Source organism: Meriones unguiculatus, chromosome 6 (genome assembly GCF_030254825.1).
Source record: "Meriones unguiculatus strain TT.TT164.6M chromosome 6, Bangor_MerUng_6.1, whole genome shotgun sequence".
Classification (NCBI taxonomy): Eukaryota; Metazoa; Chordata; class Mammalia; order Rodentia; family Muridae; genus Meriones; species Meriones unguiculatus.
Window position 1 is genome coordinate 33390456 of NC_083354.1, and position 22330 is coordinate 33412785.

At 50.5% G+C, this 22330-nt stretch overlaps 1 protein-coding gene across 3 annotated transcripts in view; it reads right to left on the bottom strand.

Moving 5' to 3' along the window:
- Nucleotides 1-3857: 3857 nt before the first annotated feature.
- Acvr2b (activin A receptor type 2B) overlaps nucleotides 3858-22330 on the bottom strand; it is a 30244-nt gene continuing 11771 nt past the window's right edge. The window contains exons 2-11 of one of the 3 annotated variants that reach the window (XM_060385066.1): nucleotides 15277-15484; nucleotides 14854-14963; nucleotides 14587-14714; nucleotides 14362-14505; nucleotides 13071-13214; nucleotides 12721-12869; nucleotides 11873-11987; nucleotides 11485-11623; nucleotides 11271-11401; nucleotides 3858-10734 (exon numbers count right to left, since the gene is read on the bottom strand). In XM_060385066.1, coding sequence (XP_060241049.1) covers nucleotides 10540-10734; nucleotides 11271-11401; nucleotides 11485-11623; nucleotides 11873-11987; nucleotides 12721-12869; nucleotides 13071-13214; nucleotides 14362-14505; nucleotides 14587-14714; nucleotides 14854-14963; nucleotides 15277-15484 — 1463 coding nt within the window. In that variant the 3' untranslated portion in view covers nucleotides 3858-10539. Of the gene's footprint in view, nucleotides 10735-11270; nucleotides 11402-11484; nucleotides 11624-11872; nucleotides 11988-12720; nucleotides 12870-13070; nucleotides 13215-14361; nucleotides 14739-14853; nucleotides 14964-15276; nucleotides 15485-22330 lie in introns of all 3 variants that reach the window. The other 2 variants (XM_021648046.2, XM_021648045.2) reach the window with 2 other exon arrangements.

A 22330-nucleotide genomic window follows, 5' to 3' on the forward strand; every position in this document is an offset into this window, starting at 1 on the left:
GGGAGTGTCTTATCCCTAGCACACAACTTTAACCTAAGAGCTAGCTACATAAAGTCAACCCTGAGGCGAGAGGCAGAGCAAGAAAACAGTTGACGGGTTAAACAGAAAGGAGAGACACTGAGAGAGAGGTAATTAAGACAGCACGGAGAAGGAGCTTTTTAGCTTTGAGCTTTATTTTTTTTCCCCTTGGGATGTGAGCTGAGTAGGAAGGTCAGCTGGAAGTTTTCTCTGCCTCTCTGAGCTAGGCTTTCACCCCAATATGGGGCTCATGAGTCTTCATTGGTAAATAGAACAATTGGGATTTTTTTTTTTAACAACAAATGAGTAAATGTAATAAAATTGTGAAAGAGTTTGGTGGAGCATCCAAGCACTGGGGAAGCTGAGAAGGGAATATTTGACCTCGAGACTACATAGTGATTTCCACATGAGTCTCAGCGATAAAGCAAGGCCCTGTCTCAAAAAAGATATTAAAATCATCGCAGTCCAGAGGTCCGTCTCCGGACTGATGGGTGAACACACAATGCAAGCTCTCAAGTGTTGTAACCTGCTAAAACTCTATAGGCCCTCTCTTGAGACCTAATTTAGTTGGATCGTACCATTTGTTGTTCAGAACGGCTCCAACCCTAAATTAGGAGTTTTAAGTGAACTTTTTTGTTTCAGATGTAACTAATTTTTTAAACCATATCCAATAATTCATAAGCCTATAATCTATAACCAAGATATCCAGGACATAGTAAATGTATACATTTAAGACCAGTCAAAAACAAACATGCAGTCTTCTCTTTTAGGGCTGTTATTTGTCCAGTGCCTCAGCAGTGCACAACTGAACCCCAGGGTGTCTGATCTATTCAAAAGGATCCTGTTCGGTGCAGGCATCAAAGAACAGGAAGGCTTGAGGCAGGGGTTCCCTACTCTTTTGGAAAGCCTCCTTCTGCTTTTCAGGAACTTATCCATAGTCCCAGAGTAGTCCATTTAGGACGAGACCCTGAGCCCCTGGTCATCCCACCTCCATCTATCAAGTGCCAGGATTACCAGGATGCACTGTTTTTATGATTTTTTTTTTTAATTTTAAAGAACTTTTCTATATCATTACCAGTATGCCTGTGTATGTCCAGGCCACGGCATGGGTGTGGAGGCCAGAGAACATCTTTGCAGAGTTGCTTCTCTCCTTCCACCTTTATGTGCTTCTAGGGATCAAACTAGGGACCTCCAGCTTGTGAGGTATCGCTGACCTGCTGAACCATCTCAGCAGCCTAGCTGGCAGGAATGGAGAATGGTGCTTAGCTCCAGCCCCACAAGACGGTGGTGGAGGAGACCCTCGGCCATCAGAAACTGAATGTGTATCAGGCAAGAACGCACCAGCTGACTAGAACCAGCCCCAAAAGCAAGGAATGCTCTTTTACTAATTTCTAATTCCCAACAACGGCTCAGTAGTTAAGAGCACTCATGGCTCCTCCACAGAACCCAAGTTCAGTTCCCAGCATTCATGCTGGGAAGCTAAGACTACCTGCAGCTCCCAGAGATCGGACACCTTATCACTGCAAATATGTACACACACACACGCACGCACGCACACGCACACTTTAAAGATAAAAAATGAAGGCAGGAGGTAGTAGCACTGGCCTTTAATTAGGATCTCTCAGTTTGAGGCCAGCCTGATCTACACAGCAAGTTCCAGGATAGCCAGGGCTATACAGAGAAACCCTGACTTGAGAAAGGAGGGATGGAAGGATGGAAGGAAGGAAGAAAGGAGAGAGAGGGAAGGAGATAGGGGAGGGAGGGGGAAACAGAATGAGTTGCTGTAATTAAAAAAAAAAAATCTTAAAAAGGGGCTGGAGAGATGGCTCAGTGGTTAAGGGCACTGGCTGCTCTTCCAGGGACCCCAGTTCATTTCCCAGTGCCCACATGTTGGCTTACAGCCACCTGTAACTCCAGCTCAAGAGGATCTGATCACCAGTTTTGGCCTCTCTTGGCAGCCACACGCAGACAGCATAAAATACACATATAAAGAAATATTCACAATTTTCTAAAAAGACAGACAAGTTTATTTTATTTATTATTATTTATTTTCATATACAAAAAGATAAAACTTGAAATAGTTCTAGACTTTTCCTCCTATTCTGTTGGGGATGTGGCTGCTCCTTCACACAGGAAAACTACATTCACATCGGTTTGTTTGAGGGCCCAGTGCAGAATTCAGCAGCAAAACCCCAACTTAGCAGATCTAACTTCAAACTTGACACTCGCTTCTAAAATTACCACAGGAAAAAGGAGCAAAGATCCACTGCAAATGAATGAACTATGATACAATGTTCTTTCCAAGATGTTTGCATTTTGCAACTGTAGTTACATGGATGTCTGCTTCAGGCCATTAAAGAGAGGTGTGTGTGTGTGTGTGTGTGTGTGTGTGTAATATATATAGAAATCAGCACACTTTTCAAATCCAGACAGGGTAACAGCAACAAGCTTAACTCTGTATATATATATATATATTTTTTTTAAGACGTGATACTTTAGTATAACGTTTGTTAATTCAGTAGTACAAGCTATTTTCTGTTCTACAAAATGTTTATTTTATAGCTACAAGGGTGAAAAGTGTCCTACTACATTTACACCTCACATACTCTGGCATACAAACAGTACTTAATCGAATTGGAGCCCAAAACTAGAAAGTCTTTAGTTTTAGCACTTCTGAGAGCTTCTTCACTTCTACAGCTTGAAATCATAGACTAGTCACATCTCCAGACTTTGCAATGACTTGTCATTTTTAAACTGTGAAAAACAGATGAATCCAAACTTTTAATTACAATTCATATGTACAAGTTAGATAACACAGCCCAGTGAGACTTAGCTACCCGTCCTAAGGGCAACACACACATTTCACTAAGTTAGACAAGTCGTAAGGTTTTTCTTCCAAATAATGTACAATTTTAGAAGTAGCTGGTAAAACTGATATAGAAGATGGTAAATAAAAAGTGACATTATTTCTTGGTTCCAAAACTGTCCCTGCAAAATTCTGTGCTCTGCTGTTTTCTGACTGTCTGTCACATGCTCAAAGCTCTTCTTCCCAGGGACTGACGTCAAACTCAAATCAAGTTAACTTCACAGTACTGCATAACGCTACTCAGACTCAAGGACAGATGTGGAAAATATCAACAGGTGAAAAGTCTGGCCTTTGACGCCACCACTGGGATCAAGTGAGGTTCCTAAGCAGATAGATTCTCTCGTACAGTTGAAAAATGTCAGCGTGTGGATTTGCGGCATGGAAGTGGAATCTAGAAGTATGTTTCTAATCTGCGGTAACCCTCTCCTTCCATTCTCAAGTACCACTGAATTTTCTTTGCATTTTTACACAATTCTGGGGGAAATGAGGGAAAGCACGCCGCTGGTGTTTTAACAATTGCCCGCTTGCTGGTGAGCGCAGCATTTCAAACGCGGTGTCCTGCCCACGTGACGACTGCCTGCCCCCCACAGCCTCCAACCACTAGTCTTTCCTACGAAGCGCTGTCGACGTAGGTGAAATTTCAGTGATCGTGCTTTTCCCTTAAGGAGAAATTATTTGGCTAAACTCATACACTTAAATCGTGGCAGTGCTCTGGAAAGCCCCACTCGGGCTAAAGCACTTACAAGGACTGAGGTCAACAGTCCACATAGCGGGGCAGAAACCAAACACCCAGAGGGCGGAGTTGAATGAAAACCACCAGGAATACACTGACCCTGCAGGACAGCTCAGCACACGTGACTCATGACTGAGTTACCACTTTTAATCTCAGTCTGCCATTGATGCCCCAAAGACAAAAATTCAAGATGTGGTGACAGCTGGTTAGTTAAGCTTTTGTACTGGTAAAAAAAGGCTCTTTAAAAATATATATATATATTTATTTAAAATACATCAAAATGACAAGCAGCCATATCCTACAAGGCCTAATTCCACAGCAATGTATACTACAGACATTTTCCCAGAATGCACTGTGGCAGTGGATGGGGGCTTCTATCCTGCTGTTTGAAGGAATGTTCTATGTCTGAGCTCTAGCGACTGGAAATGTGTTATGAAGAGCTCATCTTTGGAGCTGATTTGTGAGACCAGCCAGTTAGGTCGCTTCACCTATTCAGACGGATGAGAATACTGAACACGGCAGAATGCACAGGACACAGGAAGCACCTTCGGGTGACACTCCCGACAGTCCCACCACAGTGCCAGGACAGGCTTGCCGGAGCCCCTGGTTCCGTCCTCAGGAGCAAGTCAGCACCCGCACTCAGCAGGCTTCCTGCATGTGTGGTTAGAGTCTGCAGGGTCACAAGGGCCCAGATGGTGACACTGTCCAACATGAGGTCTGAGGTAACCGGTTCTTAAAGTACCTGGATCACACAAGTGCATCCAGAAATTGGGGCTGGAAAAGGGGAGATGGGGAAAGGATGGGGGCTAGAAAAGACAAGTAGAAAAAAAGCTTACAGCAGTTGCTTTTGAGGGGTGGCTGACAAAAACAAAGGCACAACAGAAGTACATTCCAAGACAGGCGGCTGGGGAACAGGGATGTTCTTCTATGGGGAACAGAAGTTGAAGGGGGCTTGCAGGGTGCAGCTGGATCCCGAGCTCAGTGTCCCAAGCAGCAAGGGGACAGCATGTAAAACAGCGTTCTAAACCAGAGTGAAGAGAGCGCACAGCTGGTGGGAAAGCACACTCTGCTCTCCTGGCAGACACCCCCACCCCCACCCCGTGAGGTTCCATGAGCAGCAGGCCAGAGCCAGCGGGAAGGGTGCGGGACAGGCCTTCATCTGGACGAACCAGGCCTTCATCTGGACGGACCGCTGTGACAACAGGGTCTAACTGAGTTACCCACCTCCCCATACCAGCATGCCAAGTCCCAGCCAAGCAAGCATCTGCTCTCTCCCCAAAATCAAAAGGGTGAGATGAAGGCTGCCTTGGCCTTTACAAAAACCCTCCACAGGCATTTGAATACCCTTCTGTGGGACTGGGGTTCCGGAACTTTCCTCCACTGCTTCCTGACCGACTTAGCAGTTAGAGAAGAAAGCAGCCTCTGGGATGACCCTGACCAAGGGGGCAAAATGTGCCCAGCACTCTCCACGTAATTCCATCATATCCACATGCCTCACTGTTTCCAAAGAATTAGTTTGGTCCTAGAAAGTTCTGGTTAGTGGACTCAAGCCACCAAGCCCCATTTCAGTGCTTTCTGTACCCAGGTCTTTCTCTAGACATTTCTCCTACTGACTACCGTCCTACCGCTTCCTAACCCACTCACGTGGCTACCTCCTATGAAAGGAGCTGATAGACTTTCAACCTCAGAACCCTTCGTTCAGCAGAAATCAAACCCGCTACAGGACCCCTTGCCTCGCCCAGCCACTGTCCTCTCCACAGGCAGGGAGCAGGGCGGAGACATCACTGCCCTGCCAGTGGAGCTTGGGCCAGAGGGACCCGCAAGCCGACTCCAGGCTGCCAGCGTGTTCAGGAACCCATGCAGGCGCCAAGCTAAGCTCCCAGCACCCGCTCCAGTGTGCACATAATCCTGAAAGGAAAGCTCATTGGCTTGGATTAAGATGCATTCTCACTCCAACTCACTAGTTTATAAAAATAATCTGTGGTATAAAAGAATCTCCACACTGTGTGGACACAATCTGTCAAGAGATATAACTAAATATATGTGTGGAGCTATAGACTTCTTAAAGTAGAATTTCAAGTGGCGTCTGTACGTACCCTACTCTTTGTATTTACAACGCTATCTAACAACACTGATCAGGGTAAGGGAATGGCCCGGGCAGCAAAGGCGGGTGCTCCCGGACTGGAGGCAGCATTTGCTCATTCACAAAAACCCACCTTCACTTGCCAAAAAAAAAAAACCTAATGGGTCACACTTCTTCCAACTGTAAACTCGGAGACAAAGTCTGAAAAAGGACGCGTTAGCGCTCACGTGTCCAGAGCACCCTGGAGAGTATGTGGTCTGAGCGGTATACCACATGCACCGGTATGGCTGCACACACCGCTCAGCCTGGACAGCCGACACTGGAGAACAACGGGCTAGCGCAGAGCCCACAGGCCCACACTGGCATTCGGGGAACATGAATCTTAACTCTTGAGGGAAATCACCGCCAGGTGCTGCCAGGTATCAGGGCACTAAGGAGATACACAGAGTACCACAAATTCAGTCTGGCTTCCTTCACACTGGGAGATGCCAGCATGAAAATGCTACGATTTGGTTCAGGGGGGGAAAAAAAGATGTAGACATTCCTGATCTCAATTCAAATTGTCAGTCTGAGAGTAGTTTACAGTAATTACAACTAGGTCCAAGTAGCAATATCCCAAATAGCCCACCGAAGAACTTGGGCTTATTTATTGATAGTTTATGGGTCTTTTGAACGTTTTCTTTTTAATGTGGTTGAATCAACTAGTTGATTCTCAAGGGGGTGTTTTAAACATCATCTTCCTATAAAACTAAATCAGAATCTCAAAACATTTTCTTAAACCTCCTCAAGGTCTGGAGACAGTCACAGGAGGACTACTGCCTACAAGTCAGCTCCCCAGAGCCATGCATGAAGAGCTAGGTGTTTAGTGTTGAATACATGGAAGTTTGGCATCCAGACCATGAAGCGCTCGCTAGATGATCTGAAACAATGTTAGCTGCAATTTAAACTCATGACCAGACCAAGGAAGGCAGCTGCTGGTACTTCTCCATTTAGCCTTTACAAACAGCCAGGGATGAAGGAGCATTCCAGTCTCCCAAGCTCAGAGAAAGCAACACCTTGACACCATCCCTTTCTGGCTGTTTCCCAGTTGGTGAGCGGATGGGTACACCACACTTCCGGGAAAGGTGTCATCTACTGCTCCTAAAACGCGGACCAATGTGTCAATGTGTCACCAAAAGCCCAGAAGGATGGAACAGCTGGTGCTGGCTGAAGCTGGGCGAACCGGAAACTGCTTTCTGATTCTGGGTTGCAACTAATGATCCAAGTTCTTGAGGGCAACGGCAGGGATTCAGCTTACAGTACAGTAAGCTTTTACTGTATTCACTATTTAGGGAAAACAAACAGGACATTCTCCTGTTCACCAGTTTGCACCAGGGACCTCACACACTAAAAAGGTAAAATTCCATGTGTGAGAGCCAGCCAGCCTTCTACCTCTGGGTGGGACAGTCACTTTGCCTCAGTGGCTGAGTGTAGGAACCACCACTCCACAAGCTTTCTGAGCCCGACAACGACAATTAAATATATATGTAGGCCGGCCACCAAGAAAAATCCTTCCCACAGTCCAAGCCCTAGGACAGAGTAGCAAGACAGAGGAGGTCAAGGGTATGCCCAGCTCCAGGGAAGGAGGACAAGGCAGACTGAAAGGACCACACTCTGTCATAGAAGCTCAAGCCTTGTCAAGAAGGCCAGCCCAGCAAGCCTGGTAGCCCAGTGATGAGGAAAAGGTCTGCCCTTGGCTGTGGGTGTGAAGTAGAAGGCCCAGCACTTTCCTTCACACCAGGCCAGCCCATGCTAGCCCACATGCTACTGACTGTTCACAGCCTTCCTCACCATCCCCTTCTCTGAGTTATTCACAGAAAACTCTGACAACAGAGGTATCACAGGTATTTTTAACCAAAACATTCTCTGCCAAAGCCCATTGCCACAGGAGCCTGTTTGGACCCCAACAACATGCAGTGAAGGAAGGAGACAGCACCTCAAGGTATTTCCCTCCCCTGACTTGTCTCATCCTTTTCCATCCACAGGGACACCCGCCTTCAGGGGAGAGGGGAATAGAAAGAAAGTGACAAGAAATCTGCAGGAAAGTGCAAGGCAGAGGTCCCAGGACTCAAGGGGGCACAAGGTGAAACAAAAAAAAAGAACAAGGCCCACCCACGTTTCCAGGCCACACCCTGGGATGTCACCACTTTGCAGCTCTGAGCAGCTGGGTGTGTTACCTGAAGTCAAGAGGCGGTCCACAGCCCCACCACCCAGACTCTCCCTCTGCCTGGCCACAGGAAACAGTATCTATCACCTCTTGACACTCCATTCTGACCAGATCTGACAAGGTCACCATGTGGCTGGACACAGGGAAGCAAAGAGGGAAGCCACCACCAGAAAAGGTGCCTGGCCTGCCCAGCCTGCAGTGTGTCCTGACTGGATGGCCCATACCGGAGCTCAGCACACAAGAGGAAAACCACCCAGAGTGGCAAGCCCACACAGGAAAGCTCAGTTTGGCACAGCACGTGACTGGTGACTGGATCACTCCTGCAGCGAAGCAGCTACATTTCCTAGTGGTTGGTTGGTTGGTTGGTTAAGGGTCAAAAGTAGAGGTGTCCCCACTGCCTGAGGAAAAAGCTAAAGAAAGTAGATATGGCACTTCTCAATAAATAGTTAAAGCTTCTTAAAGAAATAAGTGGAAAAGAAAAGCAACTGCTGTAAGATTTGTTTTGCAGTGAGAAGTACTGTGAGAGAAGAAAATACCACAGCACAAAATCAAATGGGGGAGGAAAGGACACGGAGCTTACAGACACAGAGGACATGTCTCCTAACTATTTGGCCAGCTCACACTGACCACGGAAAAAAGGACTAAGGTCTGAGAGGGAAGCCAGCTGCCTTCCCCAACACCCTGCGCACAAACATCCACAGAAGAGAGCAAGCCCCAGGGCTGCCCCGGGCACCACACACAGCATGCCAAGGGGAGCAGCTGTGAGCTGTACCCTCCCAGACGTCACAGCATGGTGATGGAACTCACCTGCTGCCGAAGGAATTCAATCTCAAGTAAAGTTACCTAGCATGGGCCTGAGGACCATAGTACTGCCAGGTCAAAGTGGGGGTGTCATTCTGAGTACTACCCAGCAGACCCACGGGACAACGCCTGACCTCTAAGCAATCCGGGAGGAAGTGGCCTACCCTCAAGATCAAGAGATGTGCTGTTTAAGCAATACGGTCTAAACCAGAGTGATGAATGGCCAGGGCCCAGACAGCCGACCTACAGCTGGTGACAAATATTTACAAGGGAGCTTTTACCAAACAAAAAGGTAGGGCTGACTAGAAGATACAAACTTGTTTTCTTTTTCTCTACTTCTTTAAACTTCCTTGTCATAAAACCCAACTTACATTAAAATATACTTCCTACAAGACAACACAACTAACAAAATATATAATTAATAAAACATACACAAGTAGAAAATTCTGAGGTATTTCTGGTTTGAGGTGGTCTGTGGTCGTGAAGTTACTTCTTTTACTTTTTAAAATCTAAATCTCGGAAGCCACACAGCAAAGCATGTGTTTATATATATATATGGATGTGTGTGTTCTGTCTGGAAAAAAAATTTAGTGTGTTTCATAAATTAAAAAGAAAAAAAATTCCTTTGTTGAAACAGCAGCATTAGGAACATTCACCGCCTGGAGCAAGGTTATGGCGTACGTAATAGAAACAGTTTTATAATATGCACCACTTTAAAGGGTCTGGAGAAAGCCGTGTCCACGAGACTCAGAAAAAAAGTTGGTAATGCCGCTGCATGGGGCCAGGCCAGAGCTGCAGGCCAGGGAGGTCCCCAACCAGGGGTCCTCCGGCCCGCCCACGCTGTGCAGGGGCACCGCAGGCACCTCCCCAAACCGCCAAGAGGACAATGCAGCTTGGCATTTCCTCCACAAAAGACATCTACAGCATCATGTCTAATGAAGAATGTCTACAAAACTGTCACTCCCTCACCTAGTCCTAACACATGAGCAAGGTAGTGTCTCCTCCTACGGCCACGCCCCAGTCAGTGGGAAGAAACTGGGCAGGAGGGGCAGCCAGGCCTGGCTCCCCGACCCCCTCCAAACCCTGTGCTCGCTAGCATTACTGTGGGACTCTACCAGGTCCTTGCCCTCGATCCCTTGTTACCTGAGAAAGTAGCCTTCATAGCCAAGGGTGCTGCTCCAAATGTGCCCAAGTCCAGTGTAGCTCTGCTCTGCACCCTACCCAGACCCATCCTCCCTTCCACCGTCAGTCTAAACCGTCCTCATCTGAGTTCCCTCAGTCAGGTCAGGATGACACCCGTGAGACCCACGAAGACAGGTCCACTGTTTCTTCAGCTCACTGCCTGAAAAGGGAGAAACGCAAAATAAAGGGGTGGGGGAAACCCTCTTCTGAGGAAGGGTATGTTCGTGTAACAGTCTTCAAAGGTTCCTCTAGTAGAGAATTGCAGCATTGAGTTTCCTAAGACAGGAGATGGGTTTCTTTGTGTGACAGATTCTGAGACGACAAAGAGGAAATGAATCCCGGAGGGCAGGAGGTGGCTGAGGCTCTTCAGCATGGCGCTGGTTCTGCGTTCACAGCTCAGCACCTCAACGCCTGCTGACATGTCCGCTGTTTGCGATACAGTAGAACAATATGCTGGTAAAAACTGATCCAATCCAAAAATAATATTATTAATAATAATTATAATAATTATAATAATAATAAAAGTCAAGGTAAAATAGCAGCTGCATTTTATGTGTTTGTTGGTTTTATGGGGTTTCCAAAACAAAACACAACTTTTTTCCTTTTTTTCTTCAGATCCACTGAGTCTGGAGAGACACTATGTCCTGGGCTCAGATGCTGGACTCTTTAGGGAGCAGGTCCACGTTGGTGACGGAGGTCACCAGAGAGACTAGACAGTCCGAGGTAGTGCCGTTGACCGACCTCCTGATCAGGGACACCCGCTCCTCCACGCATCCTGCGGAAAGGCGAGCCTCTGCATCGTGGTCCCAGCACTCCTCAATGGTCACACAGAGCTGGGCCAGGCCCTGCAGAGCAGCAGAAGGGAGGAAGAGCCCTGGTTAGGGTTCCTCAGGGCAGCAAGTGCTGGTGTGTCAGAGGGTCAGGCAGAGCCTACGGTCCATCACAGCCACTGCAGGTAAATCAGCAGGCTGCAAGAGGCAGCTCCGACCCCTGGCCCCCCAACTCCTACACCCTAGACCCTGCCACCGCACTCCAGCGCTCCCTTGGTCACCCCACCGAGTCCCTCAGAGCCCCAGGGAAATGTTCACTATGCTTCAACCCAGGAGGAACTCCCGCTCCCTGCAGGCAGATGTACCTGCTCACCTTGGAGCACCGGGACTCAAGGCAGACTTTACACAAAGCCCAAAGCTCTGCCCAGTCATCAGCAGTTGAGCCAAGGTGGGTACTAGGAGGTCAGGGCCTACCTTATTCCCACAACCTCTGGGACATCTCCTTTGAGTCCAGGGAAGATGGCGGCCTTCCCCTCCTTGGTCCTAGGCTCCTGCCATACAAGGCAGGCCCCTCACACACCCCTGCAGTGTCCTGAGCCCAGCTCCCTCACCGGGTGCTTCAGCCAGTGATCCTTAATGGTGGGCCTCATCTTCTTGTGGACAACCACCTCCTGCAGCTCCTCCAGGGAAGGGTGTTGTCCAATCTCCTCCTCAAAGGGCAGCATGTACTCATCCACAGGCCCTGAGAGGCAAGGGGCTAATGGCATCACCGAGGCCCAGCTCCCGGCCCCAACGCAGGCTGCCCGGGACTGCTGACCCACTCACCATCCGCAGCCTTGCACCGAGACACCAGCTCCCATAGCACCAGCCCCATGGCGTACATGTCGATGCGCAGGAAGGCGTCCCTCTGGAAGTTGATGGCCCCCTCCAGCACCTCGGGGGCCATGTACCGTCTGGTGCCAACCTACGTGAAGACAAGGACAGGCTATCCAGAGACCACACACACACACACACACACACACAGACACAGAAAGAAAGACTGAAATGCAAGGGGGAGTGGCTGAAGCCCAGATGAGGAGAGCCTGGATTGCTCAGCTGACTGGCTGGAAACCAGCCTCCAGGCCTTGTTTTCTCTGGTGCTGAGACAAGAGCCTGGTTCTCTAAGTCTCCAGGTAGCTCTACAGTCACTCCAGCTGAGCCCCAGGCTCCTTACCTGTCCATGGGTGTCCCCTGGAGGCTTCCCTGGCTCAAACCGAACTGCCAGGCCAAAGTCAGCCAGCACAGCGGTGAGGTCACTCTTCAGCAGTACATTCTTGCTTTTGAAGTCCCTGTGGAGAACAGGAGTGAAACTGATGCACACAGCATCAAGACCCAGTCCCAGGTCCTACCCCGGCGCTGGCCAGACCTATACCACAGGACTAAAAGCCAGCCCATAATCCTCAGTCTTTCCTAGAAGTTGACCATGTTTGGAATACGAACAAGAATTGAGAATCAGCTTGCTACAGTGGCAGACACAGGAGTGGTACCGGCACTCAACTCTACCTGGACTAGAAAAGCCAAAACTAAAACAAACAGATCAACAAAATAGGACTCAGAGATCCTAAAAGGTCCAGAGCCCCGTTAGGTCAAGACACTTTTGTAAAAATCTATCATTTACCTTTTTTTAAGCTCATCGGGAGAATAGAGGGGAGTTCCCCAGGAAATAATGGACAGCTAATGCTGTCATGATACATAAAAACACATGTGATCTGTACCAGCAAGCATTAGCAAACATAACCTACAGATTAGGTAAACAGAGTCCTTCTAAGGATACGAAACGTTCTTGACCAAAATCCGAGAACTTGAAGAGCCAGCGCTCCAAAGTAACAGTTAGCCCTTCCTCATGTGCCCAGCAGAGGGCACAAGAACACCAACCTAGAAAGCTAACTCACGCCAGCACACAGGAAGGCCAGGTTTGCTGACACAAGGACACACTCAAGGAAGCAGAGGCCCTCTGCTCCAGCGCCAGCCCTCCCCACATCCTCACCACGCGTGCAGGAGCACTCCCAAGCCCCCAGGTACCTGTGGGCGATGGACGGCTTGTGGCCCTCGCCACGGCACCAGGGCACATCTTCGTGCAGGTAGGAGAGGCCTCGTGACATCGTCTCTGCCACATGACACAGTTCATTCCACGTGATGATATTCCCCTTGAGGTAATCCGTGAGGGAGCCCTGAGAGAAGGCAGCACAGACTGTGGGCAAAGGCGCCAAATGCAGGACAGAAGGCAACCCTGGGCCTCTTGAGGAACATCTCAATGCAAACACGCAGCGGGCAGAACAGCAACCCTTGCCATAGAAGTGATCCAGGGAGAGAGGGGCACCTGCTCAGGGGGTCGCCTCATCACAAAGTGGCCTTCCTGGGGCTCCGCTCACCTTGTCATGGAAGGCTGTGATCAGCCACAGCTCCACCTCCAGGCTGGAGCCTCGCTTCTCAGCAGCAATGAACTGCAACAGGTTCTCGTGTCTCATGCCAGGCGTGCTGAAGATCTCCCGTTCGCTCTGCCAAGACTGCTTGTCCTGAGGCAAGGAAGCAGCCCAGCCCCAGTCAGAGCCCCACGGCCACACACCCACACGCACACTGCATCCTCAACCCTGGCCTCACAGCATCGGCATCTGGAGGATGCATCTGGGGAGCTGGGGGCAGCAGCAGTCTCTGAGGTAGCTGACAGCAATGCCCCAATTTACAAATGCTGAGGGAGGCGCCCATCAGCCGGCAGCTGCCTGATTCACCAAGTACCTGTGTGTTGCCTGGTGTCAGAAACCCCCCAGGAGATCATGATGTCAAATGCCGCACTCAAGGGCTGAGGGGATGCTCACTAGGTAACGGGCCGCCAGGCAAGCATGAGGACGCGAGTGCTGACTCCCAGCACCTACTCAAAGAGTCCAGTGGAGCCCTGCTGCTGGAAGCAGGAAGCTCGGAGACGAGGATCCCTGGCACTTGCTGGCCAACTAGTCTATCCAATCAGTGAGTCTCCAGCTCGGTGAGAGATCTTGTCTCAAAAAAAGTTTAAAAAACAGAAGGCTGGAGAGGTGGCTCTGAGGTTAAGAGCACTGCCTGCTGCTCTTCCTAAGCACCAGGTTCTCAAGTCCCAGCACACACACTGCAGCTCACAGCCATCTGTCACTCCGGCCCAGGGGTCCTACACTCTCTTCTGGCCTCTGCAAGCACCAGGCATGCACTCGGCACACACAGATGCATGGAGGCAAAAAACCCATACACATAAAAATAAATAGTTTTATTAAAAATAAATAAGAACAAAAAATTGTAAAAAGGAAACAGCCAGGCATAGTGGTACATGCCTTTAATTCCAGCACTTGGGAGGTAGGAGCAGGTGGACCTCTGTGGGTTCAAGGCCAGCCTGGTCTACATGACAAGATCCAGGCCAGCCTGGACTATATACTGAAAAAGGGGAGAGAGGGGGTACATAAAGGAAAATACTCAGTGTCAGTCTCTGGCCTCCACACACAGACCTGTGCAAACATAAAACATGTAAACTGCATACACAGTAGAGAAGTAACGGCAAAATCCAAAAGTCTGGCCGACCCTGAGCCTAGCCCTCTGAAGCACTCTCACTGCTGAATTGGGAGCTTGGACGGCGCCGTGGAGAGACTCCCACTTGGACCACAGTGAGAGAGCACTGCCTGGAGACCCCCAGGAGCTCACCTGCAGCGGGAAGATCTTCACAGCGACAAAGTCATTCATGAGCTGAGCCTTCCAAACGCAGCCAAAGCGGCCCCGAGCCTTGATCTCCAGCAGCTGGAGCGGCTTCAGGCCCACCAGAGGAGATGGAGGTGGAGGCCCAGGGTCCTGGGAGAGCAAGGGTGTAAAGGAGTCTGCGACGCCACCCTTCCTTGCTCCCCGCCCCGCCCCTCGCTGGCACCGTCGCACCTCATGGATGTCCACGTGGCCGTAGGGAGGCTTGCGATGTCGATACATCCAGAAGGCCAGCAGCACGATGAGAGAGAGGCCCCCAATGGGCAGCAGCGAATAGGCCAGCACCGTGAGCAGGGTGGGGGCTGTCGGGGGTGGCTCGTACGTGACTGGAGGACACATGGAGCCCTGTGTCACACAGCCCGCCCACTCCAGCACTCCAGCCGCCCTCCCAACTGGCTCCAGAGTGGCACACTGACACCCCTCTTCCCACTAGCCCCTCACCTTCTGGGCCCCCAGGCTCCGGCAAGTGGGTGAAGCGCTCGTTGCAGAAGTTGCCTTCACAGCAGCAGAAGTACACCTGAGGGTTCTCCTCGGTGGCCACACACTCCTGCCTGAAGGCCCAGGTCCCAGTTACAGACTCCGGGGCAGGGACGGCAAGCCTTCCCCCGGACCCCTCCCCACAAACAGCGCAACTCCAGGAATACAGGCAGATAGGCTGCGTCCATTTCCCCTGAGGAGTGACCCAAGGCTGAGAGGGACAGCCAGGCACAGAAATGCTGCCTGCGCAGAGGAGAGCAAACAGCAGAAGGGGGTGGAGGTGGGGGAGGCGCGCGTGGGATCCTGGGCGGGGCCTCAGAAGGCATCCTGACATCAAGCCCAGTCACCGGGCTTTGGAGAGGGGACTCCCTCCCACCCCCAGTGTACCTGTCGTAGCAATTAAAGTCATCCAGCCAGCAGCCCTTCTTCACCAGCTCTATGGTACCCGAGCTGTTGCGCCAGGAGGCGTAGCAGTGCAGCCGCTTGTCCTGTTCGCCCTCGCAGCGCTCCAGGCCGCTCTGGTTGGTGCGCTCCAGCTCCCAGTTGGCGTTGTAGTAGATGCACTCCCGAGTCTCGGCCTCCCCGCGCCCGGAACCTGTGGCGGGAGAGGAAAGAGGCTGAGCGCAGCCCACAGACCTGTAACATTTTGTCCGCAATGACCCCACGAACCTTTGGATATAGGATGGGAAATGGTACACAAGTCTTGTCCCCCGTGGGACACCCCCAAGAGGGGGTGTGGCGTTTACTATCTCACTGCTGGAGCCCTATGCAGATACCCTAAAGGAAACCAGCACCCCAGCGTTCTCCAGTAAGCCAACTGAAAGGCCAGTGGGGCTTCGGGGAGGGGGCTCCCACCTGACCTGAGGCTGGCAGGGTGCTGAGTTCTATGACTACGCTATTCTCTGGTGTAGACTGATGGATCCTGCCGGGCTGTCCAGGGAGAGGGACTCCACTACAGCAGATCGGAGCCTCTAAACAACTCCTCACCACAGCAGGAGGCTCCTTCCAGGGAGTCCCAACCTTGGGCGAGCAGCCAATCTCAAGGCTCCAGGTAGAACTCCATGTTCAAAATGTTAACCCCTCAGAATGGCAGAACCCAGCCTCAGCTCTGGCCAGCCAGGGCCATGTTGGCCTAGCCCCTGACACTTGTGGTGACAACCTATCAGGTGGCTGTGGCTCCGCCTGACCCAGAAGGGTCTCAGGATCCAGAGCAGGGCTCAAATAGTGTGCACAAAAACAGCTTTTGTCGATCAGGCCTCACAGATGCGCACATGTCCCCCAGCCATGACCTTGTTCAAGCATAGGGATTTGAGGGTGAAGTGTGCAGGCCTCAGAACAAAGCCTGAGCAAGCCTCAGGAGCCAGGGTGGCGTGTGTCTCGCCCACATGGCCCTGGCTACTTGTGGCGGTAACTGGTAGTTGAGCTAAGAGAAGCACCAGTCCCGGGAGTCCACAGCTGCTTCGCCCCTTCCTGGAGTCCCAGGCATTGCTGCAGCTATGTTAACAGGGAGTACCTGACACTTCCAAAAGGTGTATGAGCAAGATAACCCAAGAACCCCGAGAAGGCGGTGACAGCATGGGCACGGTGAGCGTCATGAGAAGTAAACAGCTATGCGTCCTCAGCCACTGTTTCCTGGATGCCCAGCCCCACCCCACGCCTGGCCACACACACACACACACACACACACACACACACACACCTGGATGCCCAGCCCCACCCCACCCCTGGCCACACACACACACACACACACACACACACACACACACACGAGCCCGGAAAGCCCACCCCAACCTGCTGGGTGCTGGGCATGAATTCCTATAGACAGTGCTATGGGTATATGGTTAGAAAAAGATTTTGAAAGGGACAGGAAGGAGGCATGGCATCAACATATTCCTGCCATAGACGCTGAGGAGGGAACCTGGGGCTTCCAGGATGCTTGGCTCTACCTCTGCCCCGCACTTCTAGCTCAGGGGACACCAGCCAGCCCCTCATTCAGGGGCAGGAGTCACAAGGGGAACAAAACACACGGAGTGGGCCTCAGGTTGGCCACCGTCAGGCAGGAGCCCCTCCCTCACAACCATGGGCCCCCAGGTGAGAAGCCTGGAAAGCCCATGGAAGGCCCCAGGTAGGACCCACAGACTCTGGATGTCACCAGAGCTCTGACCAGACCTGCCACCAGGGAACCCGGCAAATACCTCACAGCGCTGTGCCTGGGGCACACCACCTGACCACTCTGAGGTGATTGACAGCACCTGCCTCGGAGGCAGGCGGCCATTCTACCGGTCCAGGCCTCAAGCCGAGCCTGCCTGCAAGCTTTGCATCCCATGTGACATTCCACACCCCTCCCACACCGCACCCAGGCTACTGCCAGCTGGAGATCCTCTCTCCTGCCTGGCTCCATCTCTTCACACTCTCACACTGGCTATTTATAGCCCATGGCAAAATTCCAGCCACAAGGCCACCTAGACTTTTAATAGATGAAGGCCTCCCGCCCACAGCCCACAGCCCACGGCCCAGCAGCCAGGTCAGGAACCTCCCCAACTAGCCTGCTCATCCACCCTAATGGGAGAGCCCTACGCACCGATCCATCTCCACCAGTCCCTGGGGCTACAGCCAGGGCGGCTAGAAATGGGGAACCTAGAGAGAGGTGAACCTGGGGCATGAGGAGACACACACACAGCACCATGCCTGCAACGGCAGATTCTGGGGAGGAAGGAACCCAACAAGGCCGTTCGTCTCTGAATCCTTCATCCTGTGGTTTGCAGACAAGTAGCTTTGGTTCCACAGGGTGTAACTCCAGTTCCAGGGGATCTGATGCCCTCTTCCACAGGCACTGCACACACACACACACACACACACACACACACACACACACACGTGCGCGTGCAAAACACCAGTGCCCATAAAATAAAAACAAATCCTTTTTTTTTTTTTTTTTTTAATCCTTACTCTAGAGAACCCAACTGTTTAATTTTGCTTTTTGGCCTCTTCTGTACTTTTGTATCCTCCAGACTGACAGACACCTACTAGGCACTTAGCTGGCTCAGGCCATACCCCATGCACTACCATATGAAGTGTGAGAACCCTGAGCAGGCCACCTCACAGGTGACAGAACTGAACCAGAGGTGCAGGCTCTCTGCAGGCCGATCCCTGAAACCCCATGCTTTGGAGCCTAGGGACTGCCCAGTGTGAAGTCAGGCCATTCACCTGCTGGACTTCAGGTCATATTCACTGTGACGTAAGCAAAGCCATCAGAAGCTTCTTAACCTCTGTGGGCCTTTCCTCTCATCCTGGAACGGGGTCTGTGCAACTTTGGGTGGGCACATACTGCCGGATCCTTCTTCAAAATAGCTCAGCCAGTTTCTCAGCACAGCCCAGAGTTAGGACCTCGTCCATGCTGTCCTGGGGACAACTGCCCATCCCTCCTCCCAGGTTTCGGTCAGGTACCTTTTCCTCGTGCTGGGGGAAGCCTCTGTTCTCGGGAGTAATGTGAGCACTGCTGCACAACCACCACCTCTGTTCCACACGACGTCGAGACAGTGCGACTGAGCGGGGAGGGGGCGGTGCGCACCCTGCATCCCCGCACTCCAGCACAGGAGGCAAAGGCCGTCTGGAGGCCAGCCTTGTCTACAGAGCTAGTTCCAGGACAGCCAGTGCTACACAGAGGCCCTGTCTGGGACAGGGGAGGGGAAGCGTGTCCATCTGGTGCTAACATGTCTAGAACATCCGTGGTGTTTTTTTCAATTTATTTTTTCCTTCCGACTTTAAAGCTTTCTGACCGCCTTTACTTTCTACAGTTCAATCGAATCTTTCTTAAAACCAGACATGAGTCCTAATGAATCCATTCCCGTCTCCATTTGTTGTTTTGTTGTTTCCCTTGCAGTTCTGGCGATCAAACAGCACTTCCTGCAAACTGATCACATGCTCTACCACTAAGCAACATGGATCACCTTTTAAAATACCGTATATTGCCACTTCCAGCGTGGAAGCTAAAGTTCACTTCTACTCCAGCTAAGCAGTTGGTCTTTGAAGTGCATAGGCTATGAGCCTGCGCTCTTCAGCCTTCCAGTCTCTCTCCAGAAGTGACTGTTGGCTCCATCGCCTTCGACTTTCATTAATATGGGATCCTCATGGGAATAAAACGCTAACGTATTACACTCAGTATTCAGTATTTTTGCCGTCTGTATACATCTCTAAAACATTATTTGTGGCTTAGACTGCTTTTTCGCTCTTATATGGGATCTTTCGACTAGGAATATTAGCTGCCTTTTCCAGGATTTATTTGGCTCATCGTTTGAAGGGAGGAAGTCTACAAGGAGGCCTGCAGCAGGGGCAGGAGCGTGAGGCCACTTGCTCATTCACCTGCAGCGATCCACTTCTGTCAGCTAAGCCCTGAACCCGTGACGTAGCGCAACCAGGGCAGAACAGCATTCCAATACATGAACTCACAGGGACACGCCACACACAAACCATAATGTCACATTTATTACTGTTTTGGGATTCAAATGCTACAAATGTTTTATTTGGGCTTTATTCCTTTGGCTTTTTTGTCTTTTAGGATGCAATCGTGCGTGTTCTTCAGCCCCGGCCAGCCTCAAATTTGTGATCCCCCTATCTCAGCCTCCTTGGATTACAGTTGTATGTCACCACACCCAGACTTGTATTGGAAATGTAATCCTTGATGCAACACAGTTGGGTGTGTGGGGTGGGGGAGCTCGCCCTTAAGAGATGCTCTGAACATGAGGGCCCTTACTTCATGAAAGGATTACTATCACATCAGAGAATGGGTTGGTTATCCCGGGAGTTATAAACACCCACCCAACCCCCTCTTCCCTGTGACGCCTTCCACAGCGCTTGGGCTCCCCCTAAATGTTAGAGTCACACTCTTGGGTTCCCCAGCCTCAACCACTTATAAGTTGTGCAGCAGTGGTACTGTCACAGCAGCGCAATGGACTAAAATACCCACATTAGCTACTTTTCTCATCGCTGACACCAAACACTTGACAACATGTAACTCAGGAGAGAAAAGGTTTGAGCTCACAATGCATCCCGGCAAGAAGACGTGGAGAAACAGGAAGCCAGTCTCCTCGGCTAGCTTCCTCCTTTTAATTTAGTCCTGATCCAAGCTGGGTCCTCCCTCCTCAGGCCAACCTCTCTGGAAATATCCTGACTCATCCCAGGGTGTTCCTCTTACTGGCCTAGGTGTCTCTCTCTCTCTCTCTCTCTGTGTGTGTGTGTGTGTGTTTTGAAACACGGTTTCTCTTTGTAGCTTTGGCTTTGTAGACCAGGCTGGCCTTGAACTCAGATATATCTACCTGCCTCTGACTCCCCCACAGGTTGTTTCTTAACCCAATCTAGCTAATGGTGGAAATTAACTATTACCTACACCCTTTCCATATTGTCCAAGTTTATGTCACTTGGTAATTCCCTAAAATCTTACTTCCAAATCCCTGTTTTTCCCTTTTACTAGGTCTAATCTGTGTGTGTGTCATCTACTCAATTTGTTTTTTGTTTTTAAGACAGGGTTTCTCTCTGTAGCCCTGGCTGTCCTGGAGCTCCCTAGATAGACGAGGCTGGCCTTGAACTCACAGAAATCCCTCTGCCTCTGCCTGTCAAGAACAGTCCAAGGCTTGCAAAGCATACATGAAATCTAGGGTCTGATGCCCAGCACTGAGAAGAGAAAAAGGAAAAGAGCACCCCTCCCCCAAAAAAAGCAACCCATATAGTTGGTGCACGCAGCAGGAACATAACTCAGACCCTCAGGAAGAGCCAGCAATGCTCCTGACCTCTAGGCCATTCCCATAGCCATCCTCATCCTAGGCTGATTTCGATATTCTGTTCTTTGGATATCTCCAAATCCCCCTCTAACTTACTTTTTTTTTTATTTACTTTTATTATTATTTTGTTGTTGCTGTTTTGGTTTGTTTCTTGATTTTCCAGAAAGGGTTTCTCTGGTGCAGCCCTTGGTGTCCTGGAATTCGCTCTGTAGACCAGGCTGGCCCCTGCTCCTGAGCACCAGGACTAAAGGAGTGTGAATTGTATGTATGAGTGCTGGAGAACACAGTGGTCGGTCCCCTGGGGCTGGGTAACAGGTGATTTTGAGTGTGGTGCTGGGAGCAGACAACAGCAGTGTGCACCCAACAACTTCATGTTTGTTTGTTTCTGATGACTTTCACTCGTGGCAGATTTTTTCCCCCTCAGATTTTGAATTTTAGATACAGCTTACATCCAATGGGACCAGCTTCCAGAAAGAAATGGCCATTTTTTTCTGCCAAACCCTGTACCAATGTAGAATGCCTTGAATTTCTTTTCTTTCTTTCTTTCTTTTTTTTTTTTAACATTTTCAGCGTTTTGACTGCATGTGTGCTGCTCGCCAGAAGAGGGCACCATATCATACTAAAGATGGTTACGAGCCACGATGTGGTTGCTGGGAATTGAACTAAGGACCTTTGGAAGAGCAGGCAGTGCTCTTAACCTCTGAGCCATCTCTCCAGCCATCCCCTTTAACTTCTTGATTTAGAGTTTCCCAGAAAAGTATATAAATCTCTAGCTTCCAGCTCATGCCTGTAGTTAAAAATCCTCAGAGGAAACTACCCGTGCCTCCCCTCCCTTCCCCTTCATGCTAGTCGGAGAAAATTCCAGCAACTAGTTGCTCTGCGAGCCACAGGCTGCATGCTCTCACTAAAGGCAGGAGGCCAAGGATGCCTTCCGACAAGAAGGCCCTAACCTCAATTCCATATCCACTGAATACCCCCGCATCTCTAACTTATGGAAATGGGCAAGACTACAGGTAATGAGCAATTTGTAACAAGGGGTGTGTGGGTAGGTGCTGGGAGCAGAACCCAAGTCCCCTGAAAGAGCCAGAAGCACTCCCAACCACTGGAACATGTCTGCAGCCCAAGATGAGCAACCATGGCTGGTGAGGCAAACGCCTGGTGTGCCCTCGCCCCCCCCCCCCCATTCCCACACATGCAGCTATCTGGAAGAGGCTCACTACATCTGGAAGAGGCTCACTACACTTTCCTTTGCATTTCCTGGGGCTTTTCAGCTCCCTCATCCACTACAAACGCCACAGAGAGACCAAGAGCACTTTCCAAAGTGACAGAAGGAAGCCAGGGCATCTCATGTCACCTCTAGACCAGACTTGATAAACAAGTCCCTGGCACCACCGCTCCACAGTGCAGGTGTGGCCCCAGGGCCTTCTGCCGGCCTTGTAATTCCTGAAGACACTGAGTGGACTTCCAGATGACCACCAAGACTTGTCAGCTTGCGTCCTGATTACTCTGCACAAGGAAGTTTCTTAAAGCATAAGCCTGAAGGAATAATAGAACCCACCGAAAGAGTCAGAGCTGGAGAGTGGACAGAGAAGTGGAAACGGATGGCAGAGGCCTCAACTGGCTGTGGGAAAAGCTGGGCAGCATGAGTCCCACCACAAAAGCAT